The sequence below is a fragment of the Amphibalanus amphitrite genome, unplaced genomic scaffold, assembly GCF_019059575.1.
Source record: "Amphibalanus amphitrite isolate SeventyFive unplaced genomic scaffold, NRLGWU_Aamphi_draft 000028F_arrow, whole genome shotgun sequence".
Lineage (NCBI taxonomy): Eukaryota > Metazoa > Arthropoda > Thecostraca > Balanomorpha > Balanidae > Amphibalanus > Amphibalanus amphitrite.
Window position 1 is genome coordinate 116349 of NW_024881524.1, and position 22951 is coordinate 139299.

Below are 22951 nucleotides of genomic sequence, written 5' to 3' on the forward strand. Positions count from 1 at the left end.
CCCAGTGGGGCGCAGGTTAAGGTGATCAAGTGACAAGGCCAGGTCAAGTGACCAAGTGACAAGGTTCAAGGCCAGGTCAAGTGACCTACCTCATAAAAGTTTCAATGTCTGCAATAGCTGCACCGAGTGACAGATTGATTTGAAACTCTCAGCGATTGATAAGAGAAATAGTATGTAAGAAATGCTTATCTCGTAATTTTGATATCGGTAACCTATATAAGGTTAGGTCAATTTTGCGACCTCCCCATTACATGTAAGTCAATGGGAGAAAATTGAAATGCGTCTCGTTTGGACGGAAGTCATTCTAAAAACCCTCAAACAAGAAATTACAAGTAAATTTAACATACTGAGCATGACGAGACAATGGCACCCGTGACCCCTCTTTATGCCCCTGAGGTCACATCAGGTCACGAATGGCATCTAACCGTTTTTTTTTTCGCGAATAACTTTTGATATGGGCATGCTAGAGCAATGAAAACGCCTTGTATGTGTTCAGCTCGACAATACGGATCGACTGATATGCAACATGACCATTTCCGGTCAGGTCATGATCTTGACCTGAGGAAAACTTTTCGAGTTAACCTTTCAAGGTCAAATTACAGGTTATTCGATGCGTCTTGACGAGAGGAACACGATGCCGGTACACGTAAGCTCGTACAAGGCTTGAGTACAAGGTACTCAGGCAAAAGTTATTGCAGAAAAAACTGTTGCTTAGAAGGGGGAGTGTTTAAACACCCCCTCCCCCAGCAGGGGGTGGAAATACAGGACCCTCAGCGGGGCGTGGGTTAAATTAAATGAATGGGTACTTGTGTTCGGGTGCGTGTTGAGATCTTGACTTCGCGTGTTAGTGGGCGGTCGGCCTGTAAGCGATTTTTTCGAAAAAGTAAACATTATAAATACTCAACAGTCCACATCATAAGTATATCACGACCCTTATTTTTACCTTTGAGTCATGATAGGTTGAAAGAGGTCGCTAAGAATTTGCGATTAAAAGACTCCATATAGAAGCACTTTAGAGCGAAAAAGCATTGGGTAGATTGTTTGAAAAATACTGATGCAGTGATTTGCAGCATGATCCTTTTTCGGCCAGGTCTTAAACTTGATCCGTGGTCAGATTTGTAGTTCAACACTGAATGATAGGGCAACCGGCAATGTGACGCGTCTCGACAAGGGTGATGAGAAGAACCTGGTAAAGTTATTCAAATCATAAAACAGCGTTTGTTCTAAGCTTTTGCACCCTGTATGCCAAATGGGTGCGCTGAGGTCAAATCTGAAGACACATGGGAAAATTGCCAAGAGCTATCGGTAGCTACTTACGCGATGTTTTGGCTAATTAGTTCAAATGTTTGCGAACAATCGAAAGACAAATAATGGCTGATTAGTGATTATGTCACCCTCATTTGTCAAAGTGAATGCATTGCAAATTATTTTTGCTTAGCCCTGACAGCATGCTTCATGTTAATTGCTCCAGGAGCATGTTTGTTTAGGGAGGGACGTCTACCAGCAATTGTGCTTTGCGACCGTTGGGAGCTTCAACAATGTTCCTCATTTCACTGCGTGTCCACAAATAGTTTCATCGAACATCCATTCCTATGTATGCATGAGCGCGTGACAAGTGCACCTGTATTGTCGCTAGCATAAGTCATGTTGATTATATAATCGTCTATGAATAGCTCTGTAGCCTTGAGGAACTACTGGATCATCAATCACCACTCGCCACCCACACAGCCGTGTCGGGCCATACATTCCACCAACAATGCTATCGATGCGCGCTAAAAGGACGTCATGTCTCAATGAGCGATAACGAGTGTCTGCATTTGGCCAGGCGGTGCAGACGGCGTGCCCTCTTCTGTCGTTTTCTGCTCGACGTGCGGCTATTAATACCCCTGTCGGCGGGTCAGGTGGTCAGTTCCCACCGGGTGCTGGTAACAATACCACCGGCGACACCCGCTCGCCGCCGCCCCGCTGACACCTGACAAATGTCAGTGCGTGAATGAGTTCTCACACCAAGAGACCCCGCGGAAAATACATGGACGCATCGGGTATAGGTAATATGAATGTATGCGTGAGTGAGGCTGGTGAGGGGCGATGTAGAGCTGAAATGATAAACATCGGAAAATTTCATTTCGCTGCCGAAATGTGTCGTCAGAACAATTAGCTGATAAATTGCATGTTCGGCGTGTTGCAAGTCGTTTTCAAGCATGTTTTTATTGCTCATATCGCTTTAAATTAACCAGGTTAACATTAAAAAAGTGATTGTCCGCAGATTAGGACACAAATCTTTCATTAACCAGCCGGGCCCGGGAGTAATCCTAACCACCGCTGTCCGAGGGACCCCCCCCCCCCCTGCTGTGTCCAACTCCGAAAAAGGGGAAACAAAAGCGGTGCCGAACGAAAGGTCTCAGCGAGAAGATTCTAAAGCACCTAAAATTTTGACCTGAAGTCACTTTTCAATGGCAGAGGTCAAGATCAAACTTCAAAGGAAAAACTGCACAAGTGTAGTGATTTTAGCCTTAACGTTCCAAAGGATGGCAAGAAGCATGAAACCGGCCAGAGGTCGAAAAAACAGTTAGACTTTCTCCAACCGACCTAAAATTTGCTCCACAAGAAAAATGATTTGTTGCACAGCCTAAAGCACGGGTCAAGAACTTGAATCCCTCTCGCGTTTCTATGCACACTGAGCACCAATACAGTTAGCGTCAGACAGCTTCAATGCGCTGAAACAAAGGCGTGCAAGAGTTTATGCCGTGCCCGTGCTTCTAAGTTCTTACTGTTCGGCGCGTAGATGTCGCTGGATATCGCGGCCGGACCGCAGCGACATCTATTCCACGGACTGCACGCTCTAAAAAACTGCCACCTTCTACAACTGCTGTAAGGGCGAAATTCCGTTCGTGATAACGGGAAAAGCAGCCTTTTTGACACCGACTTGCTTCAGGAAGATGGAAGTAACTGGGGGCAAGTCAGCCAGGCCGTGGGTAGGTTAGATTAGAAGGTACCACGGGCGTAGGAACGTCATGAAAAGTGGGTGGGCCACCCTGTCAAGGGGCCTCCTTTTCCAGGGGGCCTCCTATTTTCAGGGGCCTCCAACTTTTGCCTCGTCCTGCTGGCTGCTTTCAAGTATGACCTCCAAATCTAGCTTCTGAGATCGGGCAGATTTACCCAGGGGCGTAACCGCTTAAGCGAACAGTGCGGAAAGTCATCACCATTTTAAAACTTATTCCCCCTCCGATTTTTTTTTTTAGAATCTATTTGCCGCAAAGGGCGCATGACCCCTGAAAACCCTTACACAAATGTCTTCCTCGTTTCCCAGGTGCCCCCATTGGCTTCATATGCGCCCTCTTTGGCATATAAGCGCCCTATGTATAATCATCAGAGACATCCCTGATGCCCCACAGTTGTCGCATACAATGTGCGCTTATCATAGGCGTCTCTCTTTTATGGACACTTGAAGGCGCCTCTCTTTGCCATGCCGGCGCCCCTGTTTCTTATGAATGCACCCCCATGGCATTGATCCATTGCAGACATGGGTGGAGAACCTGCCCCGGCCACCCCGGCCGTGGCCGGGGTAACTTTCAGCCGCTTTTTTCCACTTTTGTAAATCCTAAAAGCTGTCTCCATACGAAAAAAACTGCCATCTATAAAAGCGTCTCTCATTATTCTTATCTACCTTGAAAAGTTCTTGAAAATTTACTTTATTTTCATTTTGGAGCTTCAATGTTTTTAAGTCTTTCATCGCGGAGCCCGACATGTTTCATCAAACAGAAGTAAATCATATTTAAGGCCGCCGTTATCGTAAGATGGCACTGTAATAACATCACAAGACAGGACGAGGGTAATAGCAGTGAGATAGAAGGACGAGCTGCTGGGGCTCAAGGCTCCCCCAACTTAACCCGCGCCAGGGTGGTGGCCTTATCGTAACACGTTGAGTCGAGAGGTGGGCTTTTCACGCTCCTTCTAACTCGGCTACTGGGCTACGAGGCGAGAAGCAGAACGACGTTTGAAAGAGCGACAAACGTGATCAGAGAAATCTGGTCATGTTTTAGGCAAGCTCAATAATAAAATCACCATAGATCATCAAAAGCCAAATTTCTCTTATTTTAGCGTTCTCCGACAACTTTTCTCAATTCATGAATATAACGGAGCTTAAACACTGCAAACAAAACATTCGATTACTCGTTTAAAGGGACCCTCCCACCTTAACATTAGTTTTGAGTTGAGATAGCCAAGTTTGCGGCCAGGCTCAGAAACCACCATTTATCCTGGTCGCAACCCCCGCAGCTTTATGGTGTTCAAGAAATTTCTTCTCTTTACTTGCAGGGTGGGACCAGCGTGGTCCCTATCTCTTAACCATTACGGGAATCTGATGACGTCATCAGGCTTTCGAACGTCCGTTAAATGTTTGACTAAAACGTTTTGTAGCACGCGGTGGTATATGCTGCTTTGCGCGCAACAAATGCCGCACTTTTAAATAAAGTCGCTAGGAACAGCGGAGATCCCAAAAAGTAAACAAAAGTAAAAGTCTAATATCTTGAAAACCGGTGAATATTTTTCGATGAAATTTGGTAGATATTCGTTTTTGCTCTTTCTGAACCGAGCGACATCACTTTCATGCCAATTCATTAACTTTTTTTGAAGGTGGGAGGGTCCCTTTAAGGCTCGGTCGCGAATAATATTTTAGGTGCGAGGCTGTGGACGCCTTGTAGGCCTCAGAGGCGCCCCTATTTCGCATTGAGGCGCCCCTATGGGCTTCATAGGCGCCCCTCTATTGCACGTAGGTGCCCTACTGTCTCAAAACCGCTCCCCTTTGGCATGCAGACGCTCATCTTTCGTACGTAGGAGCCGCTGTGGTTCTTAGAGACGGCATGGTGCTCCCAGACGCAGATGGGGCTCTCGGAGTCGACAGTGGGGGACCTTCAGTCGCTGATGGGAGCCCGCCAGATGTGGACCCTCGGAGACGCCGGTATGGGGCCCTCAGAGATGCCGGTATGTGGCCCTTAAAGACACCGGTGTGGAACCCTCAGATACTTCAGTGTGAAACCCTTACAATTGCTGGTGTGAAGCTGTGAATGCGCTGGCTTAAATCCCTCAGAGGCCGGTACATGGACATTAGAGCTCAATGAGAGCTTGTGTGGTGCCTTTAGTGGCCTTGTGGAGCCGTTAGACATCAACATGACGCTCTCAGGAGCGGGTGAGTCCTCAGAGTTACCGGTGTGGGGCCTTCAGAGCTCCGACATACTGGTGTGGGGCCCTCAGAGGTGTCGGTGTGGGTCCTTCAGATGTACCTATAGAGCCTTGAGATGCACAGGTGTGGTGGCCCACAGCCGGCGCCGGTGTGGGGCCCCCAGAGCCACCGATATAGGGCCCTAAGAGGCTAAGAGACACTAGTATGACCCTAAAAGGCGCCGCTGTGTGGCGCTCATAAACACTGGTGTGGAGCCATCACAGGCGGGTGGAGCCGTTAGAGGCCGGAAAGGGCCCTTAGATGCCTACAAGGAGCCTTCAGAAGCCGGCGTGGCACCCTTATGGGGACAAGCGTGTCTACTTAGGAGCCCTTGAGGTGCTCTCATGAGCTCTGTGGGGCCCTACCGAGCCGAAATATGGCCACGGCCAGTTGCCGCCGCATGGCTCTTCGGACTATCATTCTCAGGGGCCTCATCTGCCTAATTTGAATAGAAGGGCCTCTCAGACCATCAGTCTCATGGGCCTCCTCTGGCTAGTATAAATAGAAGGGCCTATTAGACCATCAATCCTAGGGGCCTCCTCTGGTTAGTATAAATAGAAGAGCCTCTCAAGTCTCAGACCATTAATCTCAGGGGGCTCCTGTGGACAGTATAAATAAAAGGGCCTCTCAGACCATCAGTCTCGGGGGCCTCCCTAGAAAAGTGTAAATGTGGATAGAGGGCCCCCTCAGATTCATTAGGAGTGGACCTCTCTGACTATCAGTCTCAGGGGCCTCTTGTGGCCAGTATGAATATAAGAGCCTCTCAGACCATCGGTCTCAGGGGCCTCTTCTGACTAGTGTGGATAGAGGGCCCTCCCAGACCACCGGTTTCAGGGGCCTCCAGTGGCCAGTTATATGAACAGAAGGGCCTCACAGTCATCAGCCTCGGGGGCCTCTTCTGACTGGTATGAATATGAGGGCCTCTCATACCATCAGTCTTAGGGGCCTCCTCTGCTTAGTGTGAATCTAAGGGCTTCCCACTCCAGGCCATCAGTCTCAGGGGACTCTTCTGAGTTGACTGGTGCCAGATTGAGGGACCTCCCAGACCGAAAGTTTTGGGGGTCTCCTGTGGCCAGTATGAATAGAAGGGCCTCTCAGTCCATCAGTCTCATGGACCTCTTCTGCCTGGTGTGATTATAAGGGCTTCTCAGGTCATCAGTCTCAGGGGCCTCCTCTGACTACAGTGTAGATGGATAGGCCTCCCAGACCATCAGTCTCAGGGGCCTCTTCTGACTATTGAGGATAGAGGGGCCTCCTCTGACTAGTGAGGGTAGGGGGCCTCGGCTAGACCGCCAGTGTCAGGGGCCTATTCTGACTAGTGTGAATGGAGGGGTCTCCCAGACCACCAGTCTCAGACCTCTGACTAGTGTGGATAGAGGGGCCTCCCAGACCGCCAGTGTCAGGGGCCTCCCCAGACCAGTGTGGATATTGGGGCCTCCTCAGATCCACTAGGGCCTCTCAGGCCATCAGTCTCAGGGGCTTCGACTGACAAGTATGAACAGAGGGCCTCCTTGGATCCATCACGGCCCCTTGGAGCCCGTGCGTGGGGATTCGTGGAACTTATTTTTACCGAGTTTGTTTATTCTGGAAGGTGACGACGTCCTCTCAAATCGAGACGAGGGGCCTCGAGTAAAAAGTGGGTGGGCCAAAACACATGGTTGGCCCCCCCACCTCGAAAAGTGGGTGGGCACTTGCCCACCTGGCCCCCCCTGTTCCTACGCCTATGGAAGGTACCCACAGTGGATCATTGGCTGAAGCTTGAAATTGCACATGGATGCAAGGAATGGCCATGCAGGTAAAATATTGATCATTGTTGATCGATTATTTTCCGTTTGCATTGATATTCGGTCAATTATTTGCTCCAACACCGGTTGGAGGGACGGGTCGAAGGTCGAAAAACTGCCGCAGTTTTTCGACCTTCGACCCGTTTTAGCCGGTTTAACCGGCTAAAACGGGTAGGAAACGAAAGTAGAGAAACTGAGGAATCCGACGATATACTCAAAGGTGAAGGTCAAGGTCATACCCAAAATTGACCTCAAACTTTGCACTATTTCGTATATTCCGTATACTTGTAGATTCCAAAATGTTTTGAAACAGCTTGAAGCTTATCAGGCATCTGTTTATGGTTCACGTTACGATACAAGACTGCCGCAAGGCCAAGCTCACGCAAGATTATCCTTGTTTGAGGCCTTTCCACTGATTCAAGTCAGCCATGATAATCAAGTCATTTTTGCTATCCTGAGACTCTAAACGAATGCTTACACTGTAAAAAAAGTTTAGCACCCATGTCAAAAACCAGCACCCTATACCTGCTTATTTTAAGCAGGCTAAATGGGTACTAAATTTTAGCACCCTTTTCGAAAAATAGCTCCCTGTGCCGGCTTATTTTAAGCACCCTAAATGGCTGCAACCATTTAGGGTGCTTAAAATAAGCCGGCACAGGGAGCTATTTTTCGAAAAGGGTGCTAAAACTTAGCACCCAGTTAGCCTGCTTAAAATAAGCAGGTACAGGGTGCTGGTTTTTGACATGGGTGTTTACAGTGTAGAACAAAATGGATGCCAAGTTCGTCATCACCGGCTCTGAATATCTACTTCATATAAGGCCAAGCATGCATGCTAAGGTCAACTAGAGGTCATTCAAGGTCACGTGAGGTCAACATAAGCCTTGACCTTTTCCAAATAAAATATATATCATTCGACGCGTCTTGACAAGAAGAATGTGTTGATACCACTGCCTTAGCTCTTGGGCCATTTTTGTTGAGAAAAAAAAAACTTACAACCCAGTTCGGGGTCGTTGACCTAACCTCTGACCTCAGGCTAGCAAAATTATTCGTGTATTTTTCCCTAGGTCACATGCTACACAACTATGCTCATAATTTGTCTTTAACTCTAAAACTATTTTTGGCAGCTATTTGAAGTTCAAGTCTGTGAGGTCGAAATTTACCTTGCACGGGTCTAGAAAAATCGACCCTGTGCCGTCATAAAAAGTTATAGGTCCAAGTTTGTGTTTTACCTACTCCAGACGATGTCAAATTGATGGGAATACCTAATTAAGTTTCGCCTTCCCATCCCTAAGCGCGAGCTATCACTTATATTCGTCGGGGGGGGGGGGCAAAACACCCCGGGCCCGCGAGGGTAATTGAAGTGGGAAAGTTCACTTTCGTTCTGCTCACAGTGTAGGTCAAGTGGCTTGTTAGATGAATGCCTTAAAAATATATGTGTTCGAACGAAACTATCGGCATTGGTAGTGAGGACTTGCGCTTGAGGCTTGCTTAGCTTGTTTGTTTGCGTCGATGCTAAAAGGAAAGCTGAATCATTCTTTCATGCCCAAGCCCATGCCGTTTCATGCCGTGCCCAAGCTTACACTTCAGTTAGTCCATTTTAGTTTGAGTGACCTTATTAAAATGGAAATGGGCAAGATCTTCAATGCCGAAGTAAGATGCCGAGCATACAATTAACAATTAAATGCATTGTTACCTTAACTATTGGAAGCCGTCTGCTAGTTTGAAACTTTTAATTCAGTAAAACGCAGAAGCTTCTTCGCTCATGTGTAGTAACTTTAAGACCAGTCACCACCAACACAGTATGATACATATGCATCATGCAGTTTTACTATCAAGCAGACGGTTAAAGACCAGACTTTTCCAAAACATCTGGACTACCTCCCGGCAGAGGCGGCAGCGGCCCCCTCCCTCGGGTCAATGAGTCCACAGACGGACTCTTCAGGTCTGAGAGCCACCGCCTGGCCAGACTACCACGAGTGACGGCCCGTGAGCTATGCGAGTGACGCCCAGTGAGCTATGTGAGTGAACGCCCAGTGAGCTATGTCTGTGGCGGAGACAGACCGAACCGCAGTAATTCTGTTCCTCCCACGGAACTGGCGTGGCGCCGTCTCCAAACACCGTGAAGGATCGTGGGACGGGACGGGGTGGGACGAAAGAATAAAGTCGTGGGTTCAATGAGTCGGTAGGATTGTAGACTTGTACATAAGAGGGCAGGACTATGGGATAAGGGACGAACAAGTCAAGAAACCGTGGGCTGAAGCAGTATCTCGAGTTGTAGGGACGGGAGGATTGTGGACAGAAAGGATTGGTGGTCGTGGGTTTACGAGGCTGGAGGACCACCAGGATCATGGGTTAAAGGAATGAACCAACAGAAGAGACGAGAGATCCATGGGCAGAAAAGATGAGCGTGTCGTGGACTGGCGGAGCGCGAGGTTTGTGGCCTTAGACTGTTTAGATATACAAATACGTGCATAAGATACGATAAAGACCCATCTAACGACCTTGGCCACAAGAAAAGTATTGCTTTTCTTTTTCTAGCTTCCGCTTATCTCATCTCTGCTTCATCAAATAACTTCCCGGGATTATCGAAAAAGTCGCACATTTCCGGGATATTAGCTGCAGCATTTTGTCGTAGTTACAGTATCAATAGACCTGCAGAGACGATCGTTCAAATTTCCAGGTGGTGCGGGTATCCATTTCAGCATTACGACAATGAGCTGGCCGGCCGGGAGCCCCAGATGCTGTTTTTCTCCGGCAATGGTTCACGTCTTCAGCGAGATAACAAATGCTGAACATGCGACTTTTCTAGAAAAAAAACTTGCTGCCGCTGTATCTAGGAGAGCAGCTACAAAGCTAATAGCAATTGCAGCTACATATGCGTTTGGTCTCAGTCCGGATGTGGGTATGTACCTACTACCTATGCTATTAACTTATAATGAAATCAACCAAATATCAACCGAGAAGCGCATTGATCTGGCCAATTAAAGGTGCTTATTATCTTCCGAGTTCTTCGGACGGAAATTAGGGGAGCTTATGTACCTACAAAATGGTCTAATGACCATGTTCTTTTTGCATACCACAAAAGACCTCAGTTATTGTTTGGCATATTTTAACCGCATGTTGTATCAGTAAATTACCTTATATCAATTAGCATTATGTCGTAGTTACAGTATCAATAGACCTGCAGAGAGATCGTAATGTGGCAACAATAAATAGCGAACGATACTTGTAGTATTAATTGGCTAAAAATATTTATTTTCACCATTGCATTAAAACCATGGAATTTACGAATCGTCATTTATTCTGATCCTTTGAGTTACGCTCATATTCAAGAAAACTCCGCATCAGTTATATGTTTGCATCATTTCATGCATCCATAACGCCTGTCCATTGTCGCTGGTTGGCTGGTTGGGTGGAGCTCACGCCACCCTATCGGTGGCTGCCAACGTGTGATATTGATCGTGTTATCGTGACTGACACGATCCAGAAGTCACAGGCCACGGCGGCCGGGCGTGACGGAGGCCCGACGCTACACGTGGGCTCTGTTTGTCTCAGACCAGACCCCGTGGATGAGATTCAGATCTAAACAACTGCATAATTCTCACACACCTTACATCACAGCTGCAGGGCGAGTATAACGTAATTAATGTAAGTAAAATGATCGAACCTTTGGAATGGAAATCATTGCAGGTGACTGATAATGCGTCGGGGATGGACACATTTCAAAGTACGTATTATAATCATAACAGAATTGCATCAGCTGACATGTACGTACTTACATGTGTGGGACCAATGACTGGTTACATCAGATGTATTTTGACGACAGCTCCGTGCGACGTTCATAAGATCAACAAATGTGCTTTCAATCTCATGCCGTGTAAATCTAGTCACACCAGGCGCGCACAACGCACGTGGCGGGCGTTCGGTATATCGCAAGCTACTACCGCAGTTATTACATGACGTAAGGCCAGCTCAATGTTGTGACGTTGTTCATGAACATAAATTTGAATATTATATGCAACAAAAAACAAATTCCCACGTAGAATATGTAAATCTTGTATAAATAACATATTTAGATTTAGATAGCTTTTGGGAACAGACGCATACAAACACAGGAGTCAAAAATTATCCGCATTTATCAAGCTGGAACAAGCAACAGACCCACGCAGTGACACAGCGTATATTGTATCCAAAAACGGCTCTGGACCGACGGCGGCCCATGACGGGCCGGCGAGGGCCGCAGACGCGGCGCCCTAAGCTAGGCGTGCTGCAAATGTACGGTACTTGGAGTGCGAGTGACCCGGCACCCAGAACTTGTGACTCATTCGGCGCAGCTGAGGAGACCCGCGGACGTCCACACACTCACAGACAGGCAGGCATCACCCGGTTCAGCCCAGCGCCCCCCCCCCCCCCCATCCCAGTCAGACTGGCTCCATACCCCGCGCCACACAGCTCAGTGAAACCAACAACTGGCCAAAGAAGCAGCACTTCGGCCGGTCGCTAGGGGCTATTGCAATAATGCCACTGGATAACAGAAACCTACCACAAAAGTAAAGTAATATTAGCAAACGCAGCAGGCCATAAGTAGCAACTAGCACCGCCCATCGTGACATGTGGTTGTCCAATATTCACATAAAACATCAACACTACAGCGCACGAAAATCTAAAAAACATACAGAAGCCCTTGTTTTAGTATTTAATTATTTTAACAAAAGCACAAGTAAATTACGTTCGATAAATACCATCCCATAATTCGTAACGTCTTCGAGCACCAGCGCTGCACGATGTAACATTTTCACATCATTTCACCAGTCCAGCAGCACAAGAGGGCCCGTCACCTCGCCTCTCCCCGTCACACCCAGAAGGCACAGAAGGGTCGCCGTCCCGGTGGGCCGCGCTGTCCCTCGCCCCTGACACGTGCCATTGCCACCTGTTATCGTTTATGACACCGCACAGGGGCACCGTTCATCAGTGCAGTAATATAGGACGGTTACATCAGCAGGAGCGGGCTGTTTTCCACACTCAGCGGTGCGTCGAACGGCGCACGGGCTCGGCTGGATATAAACGGACCGCGGTCCAAGCAGCCATCAGGACCACTGCAATAATAATCAGTTCCTAAGTACGGCTGACAGCGTAGCTCGGACAGGCTCCAGACCTAACCCCGTATTATACATCGACAGCAAGCATTCGCGGGGAACTTTTCCCTGTCTGATAAATAGCACGGCGCACTCTGCGCTGACTGCCGATGTAAGTACGTTCTCCCCCTGCGCTTCCGTTCGTAATAAAGCACCAGGCGCCCGCAGCGACTACCTTATGCAGGCGGAGATATTAGTGGTCCGCCGCAGGATTGCAGTGGTTGCCACACAAACACGGTCGCCGTAAACAGCCTCAGGGTACGCCGTCGGGTGGACGGGGAACGGACCGGCGCACCCCGCCAGCCGCCTTCCCCGGGTACAGGTATCGGGGTTCGACCTTTGGGGACGGACCAGGCGCGCCGGGCAACGTTCAGCCACCGGCCGTCAAGGGCAAGAACGGCGTGGTATGGTAGGCTCGGAGCGGCACGGCGCATGAGGCACGGCACGGCACATGAGGCACAGCGCGGCACAGCGCAGCACGGCACGGGACGGCACGGCACGGGAGGCACAGGTCACGGGTGTTACGCTGCCAAAGGGTGGTAGGTGTAGAACTTGATGGCGTGGTTGCCCGTGTCGGCGACAATGACGTGCCCCTGCGGCGACATGGCCAGGCCCTGCGGTCCGTAGAGCGGAGTGGCGCCGGTGTTAACGGTGGACAGGTACCGACCCGTGTTGTCGAACACCTGTAATAGGGCGAAGGCGTCAGGTGCATAACCAGAGCAGAGAAACAACAAACGAAAAAGCAAGTTGAACGGAACGAAACGCAATTATGCACTGGGCGGGTAAGCTAGGACGGAGAACAGGCTCCATACAAACCAATCATCAACTCCACACAAACCATTGTAAATGGGACGCAAGGTGATGGATTCTCACAACAGCGACACCGCTAAAATCCTAATGATTTCGTTCGGATGCTCTTTGCCTAGATATCATGTCGTGACGCTAAGTACCATCAGCCACACATGATTTAAACCGAAATATCAAACAAAATAACAGGAAGAACGGGCGGCTCGTTTCACAGTGACCCGACTACCACGGTTCGCTGGGGCCTGGCATGACGACGCACATATATCTGTATACACGGCCGCGCCAGTGCGGGGCGCGTCTGCCCGCCAGAGTGGCGCCTGCGGTCCCGACGTTGGTGGCGTATTGTGGCCACCTCCTCAGGCGCACCGCCGCAGACCCCACCGCCCCGGGCCCCATCGCCCCGGGCCCCGCCGCCCCGGGCCCCACAGCCTCGCACAGCGCGGCGTCAAAACAGCCGCGTCATAGGACCGGAGGTGCGACGCCGCGCCACGCCGGAGCGACACGGTTCTCATCTCGAGCCGCGGCTGGACAAGCCCATCAAAATGCAGATAAAACAGAGCGCCTGGCGCCGTCTGACGGCCCATTAGCGCCCGCCAGGTCGTTAGGGCAGGGTGGCCGGGTCAGCCCTCCGGAAGTCTGGTAGGTACAGAGTAGAGGTCTGCACCGGCCGGCTGCAGCCGCGGCTGGCTGCAGCCCCTCGGCTGTGGGCCGGGGCGGCTGCAAGTATCTCCAAGAACACGGCTACGGCTGTGGCCACGGCTGTGAGATTTCAAGCTCAATCTTAAGTACTCAAATATCAAATTTTAAATCCTTAATCTTACATTCTGATAACCAGTCTAGCCTGTAAAAATCATGCAAAGGATGCCCAGCAACATTGAAAGTGGTGAAGCCTTTGAACACCTGTAATGGTTTTACCATTTGCTTTAGGGGAGTTTGCACTCTGGTACAGAATACTAATTAAAGGTACCAATTGTTCCTTCATCATCAAGAGCTTGACAGTTTCAGACAGTGGCGGATCCAAGGGGGGGTCACATGGGTCATGCCCCCCTCCCCCTTGAGGCCCGGGGGCCCAAAGACCTGCCAGGGGCACCACAGGCCTAGCAGGGACACCACGGGCCTGGTGCGGTGCCCCTGGGCCCTGAGAGGACTGTAACGCCCCTGACAAGCCTGAAGTGTCCCCGGCAGGCACGTGGTGCCCCTGACAGGCCTGAGGCGCCCCTGCAAGGCCGGTGGTGCCCCTGGCAGGCCTGTGGTGTCCATGGCAGGCCTGTGGTGCCCTTGCTAGGCCTCTGGTGCCCCTGACAGGCTTGTAATGCCCCTGGAAGGACTGTGGTGCCCCTGGGCCCTGACAAGCCTGAGGTGCCCCTGACAGGCCAGTGGTGCCCTTGCTAGGCCTGTGGTGCCCCTGGCAGGCCTCTGGTGCCCCTGACAGGCTTGCGGTGCCCTTGGAAGGAGTGTGGTGTCCCTGGGCCCTGACAAGCCTGAGGTGCCCCTGACAGGCCCATGGTGCCCTTGTTAGGCCGCTGGTGCCCCTGGCAGGCCTCTGGTGCCCTTGCTAGGCCGCTGGTGCCCCTGGCAGGCCTCTGGTGCCCTTGCTAGGCCGCTGGTACCCTGCGCCCGGAGAGGACTGGTGCCCCTGAAAAGTCTGAAGTGCCCCTCGGCAGGCCCGTGGTGCCCCTGACAGGCCCAAGGTGCCCCTGCGAGGCCGGTGGTGCCCCTGGCAGACCTCTGGTGCCCCTGGCAGGTCTGTGGTGCCCCTGGCAGGTCTGTGGCGCGCCTGGCAGACCTGTGTTGACTGGTGCCCCTGCTAGGTCGCTAGTGCTCCTCACAGACCTGTGGTTCCCCTGGGCCTTAACAAGCCTGAGATGCCTGGCTATGACAGGCTCGTGGTGCCCCTGATTGACCAGTGGTGCCCTTGCTCGGCCTGTAGTGCCCCTGGCAGGCCTCTGGTGCCCCTGCTACCCCTGCGCCCGGAGAGGACTATGGTGCCCCTGAAAAGCCTGAAGTGCCTCTCGACAGGCCCGTGGTGCCCCTGGGCCCTGACAGGCCAAGTTACCGCTGCGAGGTCGGTGGTGCTCCTGGCAGGCCTCTGGTGCCCCTGACAGGTCTGTGGTGCCCCTGGCAGGCCTGTGTTGACTGGTGCCCCTGCTAGGCCGCTGGTGCCCCTCACAGGCCTGCGGTGCCCCTGGAAGGACTGTGGTGCCCCTGCCCCTAGGGGTGCTCATGGACCCAACAGGCCCGTTGTGCCCCTGACAGGCCTGTCGTGTATACTTGCTAGAACTGTGGTGCCCCTGCTTCCTGGCGGGCCTGTGGCGCCCCTACAAGGCCGTAGGTGCCCCTGACAGGTTTGTGGTGTCCCTGGAAGGACTTTGGTGCCCCTGACAAGCCTGAAGTGTCAAGGACAGACCCTTTGGACGCCAGGGTCAAGTTCGTCGGACTGACAACGATTTGCTTACCTGATAACGTTCCTGGTAAGTACTCACTACTCAGCGTCCACAACATATATACACATAGCACATTCATATATACTTGCTTACAATTGGTAAATGTGGTTGTGGCTAAGAGTTAACCCGCGCCCCGCTGGGCTATTCAGCCATACGCGCCCTGCTGGGGGGGGGGGGGCAGATTCTGCCCCCCCTGTCTAACTTCCGAACCGATGGTCGTAGAAAGACGGGGAAAACGGCAATCGAAAGCTCTCAACAAGGCGGATCTTAAGAGCCCAAATTTTTTTGCTTAAGTAGGTCAGAGGTCAGGTCAAGGTCAGGTCAAGGGTACAAAATACAAGTTTCTACAGTATCGGCCTTGCACCGTAGTTGCCGAAGAATGGACTGAGACTGATTGCCCAAAACGTGTTCTTAGACTACCAAGACAATATTCATTGCACACAATGTCATTCAAAGGTCAAAGTCAAGGTCAGGTCAGGTCACCAAAAACAAAATATAGAAAAGGGCATGTGCGACACATGTTTTATGGGTCATTTTACTCATGGAATTCAATAGGCACACTCAATAAGTGATATGGACCACCTCTGGATGAATTTCAGGTCGAGGTCAGGTCAAGGTCAGGTCAAGTGAGGTCAAATTTTGAAGTTGGTTGTTAAGGCCTAAAAAGGTGTCTATTCGATGCAGTTTTTCACGGCGAATCGAATGGTGCTATTTTTGTTTCCGTACGAGGTCTAGAACTTCCAAAAAAATCATTTTTCAAAATTTTTGTGTGTCGTGACGTCATAAAATTTTGAATAACTCCCACATTTTTGAACCGATTCTTCTAAAAATTGGTATGTAGGTGCACATAGACCACGTCTTTGACATATATTCCGGTTTTTTCGATAAACTCAAAATTTTGGATTTTATAAATATTTTCCCAAAAAAGTCAGTTTTTTGGAAAAATTTTGGCCAAAATCCAAAATTTTCAAAAAAACGAGATAGCCATTTGATAGACAAAGTAGAATCACGTATAACCTTTTTTGTTACGTCTTGATTCCTTTAAAAATGAAGATGTTAGCGGCGTTTGAAATTTTGCCGTTTTTGAGGCGAAAATGGCGAACATGACGTCACTAAAACGTCAATTTCTCAAAAATTTTCCGACAGATTTTGCTCAAATTTTCAGGGAACGTGTCAAATTGATGTATGATAAGGTACTGAAAGTTTGACGTCGCTGGCGTAACGCGTTTAGAAGTTATTGGCGAAAAACGGGAGGGGGGCAGATTCTGCCCCCCCCCCCCAGCGGGGCGCGGGTTAAGATACTGACTAAAAATAAAAAATAAAAATAAAAACTGAAAATGGGGGCACCACCAAAATGAAGTGGACGAAATCCGTTGAGTTTTTAATTTTGGGTATAGGTAGGGGCACCACTTCGATTCATGACCCTCCCCTTGGAGTTTTCCTGGATCCGCCCCTGGTTTCAGAAAATGCAACATGTTGCATTGTCACATCCCTCTCAAATCAATCTCACCTGGTCTTTAGGAGAGCACCTTACAGCTATTGAAGACGAGCGTTCAATAATTCTTTCAGGTAATAGAAAAAGAAATCACGCCTAGGAAAAGGCAGGTAAAGGCTTAAGAAAATATTATCTAAAATAACTCTTATTTCGGCAAGTCCAATTGCATAATATGAAACTGGCGCTTTATGTTCTAACTGGTGTGTGAGTGACCGCTAACAGAAAATGCTGATCAACGAAGCCAATGGCATTAGATTATAAGTGAGCATGAACCTTACTTACGGTTAATTCACATGATGGTGAAAACCCTGAACACGTAGGTAATTCACATGCCGGTGAAAACCCTGAACACAATATTTCTTACGCGAGCTGTTGACTTTACTAATAAAATGACGTCTTCTTCTGAAAATGTAAAAATTTGATACCCAATCTTTGTTTAAGAGCAATTTTTTAATTGTTTAGCAATTAGCATCATTATTTATTAATTATAATTTTTATGGCTGTTTGTAGTGAAACAAAACAATTTATCGTCACTTCTTTGCTATTGACGTCATTAAAAACTCAAGTAAAACTTTTGAATGAAAGAGGCAATTGTGGCTCGCACGTCCTTGGGGATTTGAGCGAAGAGCATTATTTGGAAAAATCAAAATAGATGAATGTTTTTATTTCTTGGATGCTCACTAGTGTTTTGATGCCTTGCATATCAAATTAGTTTTAGACTTGCTCAGAAGGCTGCTTCAAGCCTGGCATATCATTCCCCAGAAAATATGCAAGGTAAGAAAGAAGCAAGAGTTTTGACTAGACAATCACTGTTTGACAGTCCATCAACTTCAGTTTCATTTTCCATACCTAACATTGATAATGAAAAGCATCAGGGTCTGTTGTTCTGTCCCACAACCATGCTTCAGGATTTGGCATTAGATGTCTACACTGCTAGTGCTTCTATTCTGGTTCGTTGTTTATGTTTTCTGTTGATGTAGGTACCTACCAACCCATCTTTCTTAACCCCTTGCAAGGGCTTGTGTAGGCATGCGTTGCGCATCAGGCTTCAGGCCTTCGGCCTAAAGCCAGATACACAACCACTTAACCTATGATGCTTCATGAGCTTGAGAATCTATAGCCCATTGCAATGTGCTTTTGGCTATATGTTTCAACTAAAAACAACTTATTATATACTATTTGGCTGCATTTCATTGAAAGTATCCACGGCCGGCTGACGGCTGGCTGCCCACAGTTTGCCATGGCTGTGGGCGGCTGTGGCTGTGGAGCCACGGCTGCGGGGCGGCTAGGCTGTGGAAAATTGCAGCCGTGCAGAACTCTAGTACAGAGGCGGTTCGTCGCTCAATGAAGGCGCATACGCGAATGCCATCTTTAAAATGACCTGTGTACACAACTGCTAAAGAAGTTTTAATCGCCCATCACTGCATTCGACTGTTGCCCTTGTCCCACTATGCCTGTTTCCCCAGTTCTATGTTCTAACACACCTGTTTACGGTTGTTTCCCTATTATAACGCACCTGTTTACGGCTGTTTCCCCAGTTTTAACACATCTGAATGCGCCTGTTTCCAAGTTATAACGCACCTGTATGCGGATGTTTCCCCAGTTCTGACGCACCTGTATGCGGCTGTTTCCCCAGTTATAACGCACCTGTATACGGCTGTTTCCCCAGTTTTAACACATCTGAATGCGCCTGTTTCCAAGTTATAACGCACCTGTATGCGGATGTTTCCCCAGTTCTGACGCACCTGTATGCAGCTGTTTCCCCAGTTATAACGCACCTGTATACGGCTGTTTCCCCAGTCGGCCACCAGAATGTTGTCGTAGCGGTCCGTGGTGACTCCGGTTGGCGCGTTAAACTGACCAGGGGCCTCGCCGTTCCCGCCAAAACTGAACAGGTGTTTACCGTCCGCATTGAACACCTGGCGAATAGAACACGTTATTTAAAAAATAGAGTTAGAAAACGGGTAGGATACAGCCAGCAAAATCGGTTGGGTAGACAACAGGACCAGGAGGAACAAGGCAGACTGAACGGGCTGAATGGACTGGCATTCAGCTCATGGAAGGAAGCATGCTGTGATTTGTTTGCAAAAGCTGCCAGTCAACATCTAACACAGCGTCGAATAAACCAAACTGGCTTGTTGATTATAACATTTAGAAGTTGAACCTGAGAGTGACAAGTGACAACATTTAACATCCTGTTTCTTAGCGTACATTTCACATTTTGAAGTATTCTGACTTCTTTTCATGGTCATTGGTCACTGATCCAAGCCGTTTAGCTCCAAGCAATCCTCTTCATATTTAAACAGATATAGGTAGGTAATTTATCAGTGACACAATTTGTCAATGGTCACTGGTCAGTTAGCACGGAGAACGAAAAGACAGACCTGCAGTTATTTCCAGAAATTCCAGTCGATTAACTGATTGGCTAAATGACTTCCTTTCAACGTTAGAAAGTAAGATATTAAGATGTGAAATCGCCCGAGTTCATAATCGTGCTTATCCGAAGTTCCGAGTTTGATGCGTCAAGCATTCATAGCAAATACAATATCTAATAATGTTTTATGGAAGTGAACCATTTCCGTTAATAAACGCCAATGTTGCGACACAAAATGCTGCTTTCACGTCAAATGTATTGCATCCGGGATGGTAGGTATGGCCTCTGGAAATCCTCAATTGCCCAGAAGTTGTCGGTCATCTCAATAAGAACTGACATTCCTCTAGTATTACATTTATGCACAACATACCGGCTGTAAGAGATACCAGTTGTTAAGAACAGTTGATAGCTGAGCTTATGAGTGTTTGCATCACCATGGCGATTTGTGTAAAGCACCGACTGATACGAGAAACTGACACAGCCATGTCTGACCCACGCTGCCTAGATTTAGTATTGCTCATGGACGCCGTGGAAGGCATCCGTTGGCATTTTCCATATCTACTCTGTCTGGTGCCTGGTGCCAACTGGATGTCTGTTTGCTCATTTCCATGTTTGCCACTTGCACAGCAACAGCGTCTGACCTGCCGTCTGGACTGTAACGGACTTTATGAACCCATTAGTCTAGAATTTCTGCCGGTATGCCACAATATGGGTTCACTTCACTCATCACGTTGACTCCGTGTTATCATGGCAGGGTAAACTGTAAACATGACGTCACCCTCACCAAACACATTCATTCTCTGGACAGCAGACGGCTGGCGGGCGGACTGTATGTACATAGTCTTGAGGCGCCGCGCCGACGAGCGGCCGCCGGAGTGGTGAGCAGATAGGCTGTGCCGCCACGCACCGGAGTGATGCGGTACAGCCTACCTCTGCTCCGACGGCAGCCGCACGGGGTGATGCCACCGAGCCGCAAGACGAGTTTGCAGCTGTGCGGCTTGAGCCGAGCTAAATTGTGCAATTTGCAATGTGCATCTTACAGCAAAATGAATTGTGATCGTTTTACATACGCCAAAGATGCTTCAAAAACTGTCTTAGATATTCCATGACTGGTTGATTTGTTCCACATTCTGTTGAGAAGCATCATATAGAACCAATGCGATGTTTTCCTCATACTCGTATCACACCCAATTTACCAGTTCTAGCCGTTTTTGTTCTGTTTTCTAAATCAAGAAAGTGCTTATATTGGCCACCCATTGGAACTTTAGATCGTTTGCTAAATCCAAGGCTTGTTACGATGACGTTTGCTAAGCAGCTGTGCGCCATAATTCCAATCAGCCCGTCCACGTGCCGTGTTGTGACCCGCAAAACTCTCGCGGCGAGTGATGTCCGGGCCCTGGCAGTCGGACACGGTCCGTCTCCCGCCGCCCACCCGACGTCTGACCAGCGACATTTAGCGCGAGCGGCGTTTCCGGCTCACCGCCGCGGCTGGTCTGCCACAGAGTCCAGGCCCGTCCCAGGTTAATATATGTGATGGGTTATATAACGGAAGGGCGCTGCAAAAAGGGAACGTTTATGTACTTAACCTGATTATCATTAGCTGCAGTTGGCATCCTTCCTTTGGTCATTTGGTGAGATGGTGTCGGTCAAATGTCCGTTCGTCCAGCCTTTCCCTGCATATGGATCAACTCAGCGTTCATTGCTCGGAGAAGAACAATTAGATTGCACTACAGCGCATGGTCTACTGGGCAGATGCTTCACAATAAGTGGTGCGGGATTTACTCGACAGCCCTTACGTGGATGTGCTTGCATAACGAGCATAGAATGTTGGTGTTCTGATTTAGGGGTATAAGTTGGAGCATTGTCACCAGTTGAATGAAATTATAGTACCATGATCTAAAGAGAAAGTTCATGAATCATGCATAACTCATTTCAAAATGAATAGCCAGGGTCTGATAACAAACATTATGGATTCAACTTGTAAAAGACCGTCTCCAAAAGTTTGACGTAGTCACGCTGCATGGTTTTGAACAATCATAGTTTTAGCGCCAGTCTGAGTTTATTTTCAAACCTTAACCAGCAAAAATATGACGCCATTTGTGAACTTCACCACCCAACTGGAACGCGACACGGTCATTCGCAGAAACGCCGCTGTGGATTTAGGTGGTGTCCATTCTGTACGAGTCATGAACCGGATCCATCTGTCTGACGGGCGTCCTCCGGTCTCAGAAGCACAGATAATCCTGGGTTTTTATTATCAAGCTAATGGGTATTGCCTACTCACGTAGAATTAAGACCATGGTTGACATAATTGTGAGTTGGTATTTCATGTGAACCCCCCCCCCCCCCCTAATCCTCATCCTGGTTGCCTTCATTACTCAACTATGTTCCGTAGAAAATAGCTCTTCTTCCCCGTAACCAGCCTATCTGACCCCATGACAGCGTTCTTGGACCCCGTGACCCCTACACCCGAAATAATTCTCTTTGAGCCTTGACTCTGTGGTCCACCTACTGATCAAGTGAACGTCCCCCCTATAAACTAAGTGAAACTCTAATCCCCATTGACCCGTGACCAATGACCATACACCTGGCCCCGTGACCAACGTAACCGGCCGCACCGACCCGTGACCCACCTTGACGGAGTGGTTGTGGAAGTCGGTGACCACCACGCGGTCCTGGCTGTCGACGGCCACGTAGTGCGGTCCCGCGAACTGGTGCTGAGCCGTGCCCCGGCTGCCGAACCGGGCCAGCAGGCGACCCCCGGTGGAGAAAGTGACCACCGCAGAGCCCCGGTTATCCACCACCAGAAGATTACCGCGACGGTCGGTGGTCACGCCCTTCGGACCTGAGGAGCAGAAACGAGGGGGTCACGCGGATGGTCGAAGACATAGGAGCACACAGGACAGAGACGCTCAGAATGGCGATAGAAATGTTGATGACCTATGTTATGTATGCTGTAAGTGTATCTTGATGATGCACTCATTGCAATTGGAAGGATGAAACAGTTTTTAAAATTAGACAGGGAATCCAGGAATCGCTATAAACAAGCGGATAAAGAGTAAAAAAAGAACGAACCAAAGTAAGACACCGGCTTAAGCGATGCAGTAGCTCAAAGAGGTCAGCGGTCACCAAGGGGGTATGGGCTACCAATCGAGCGTCAGCTGATTGTCTGTTAGCGTCAGCGGCCAAAGTTCAACAGCCGGCATATTGGTGGACGTTTTGGGCAACATCCGGCGCCGGCCGATGAGCGCCAGTCAACAGTTACCAAATCGCCGGTCAACAGTTACCAAATCGCCGGTCGATTGACGATGGCGGGCGATAGCGATGAGGGGCGGCGAGTTCACGGACCGCGGCCACCGCTTCCGAGGCGGGCAAAAAAAAATACAGCGGCGAGGTCACGGACCACGGCCAGGTCACGGACCACGGCCAAGTCACAGACCGCGGCCAGGTCACGGACCGCGGCCACCGATCCCGAGTCGCGGGAAAAAAGCAACACAGCGGGCAGGTCACAGAATGGATCCGGGTCACGAACCACGGCCACCGATCCCAAGGCGGGCAAAAAAAAAACACAGTGCCACCCACGGAGAGCAGGGTGGCACCATGACAGGGACTTAGCTATCGCATCCAAATATCTATTGAATGGGAGCCAAAGGATGCCAAGTATGGTTATACCACGCCACACACAGCCATA

At 49.3% G+C, this 22951-nt stretch overlaps 1 protein-coding gene across 1 annotated transcript in view; it reads right to left on the reverse strand.

The window, feature by feature from the left end:
- Window positions 1-10735: 10735 nt before the first annotated feature.
- LOC122364930 (tripartite motif-containing protein 2-like) overlaps window positions 10736-22951 on the reverse strand; it is an 88888-nt gene continuing 76672 nt past the window's right edge. The window contains exons 13-15 of the mRNA XM_043335744.1: window positions 21894-22105; window positions 18665-18805; window positions 10736-12823 (exon numbers count right to left, since the gene is read on the reverse strand). Of these exons, the coding sequence (XP_043191679.1) occupies window positions 12662-12823; window positions 18665-18805; window positions 21894-22105 (515 nt within the window). The 3' untranslated portion in view covers window positions 10736-12661. The remainder of the gene's footprint in view (window positions 12824-18664; window positions 18806-21893; window positions 22106-22951) is intronic.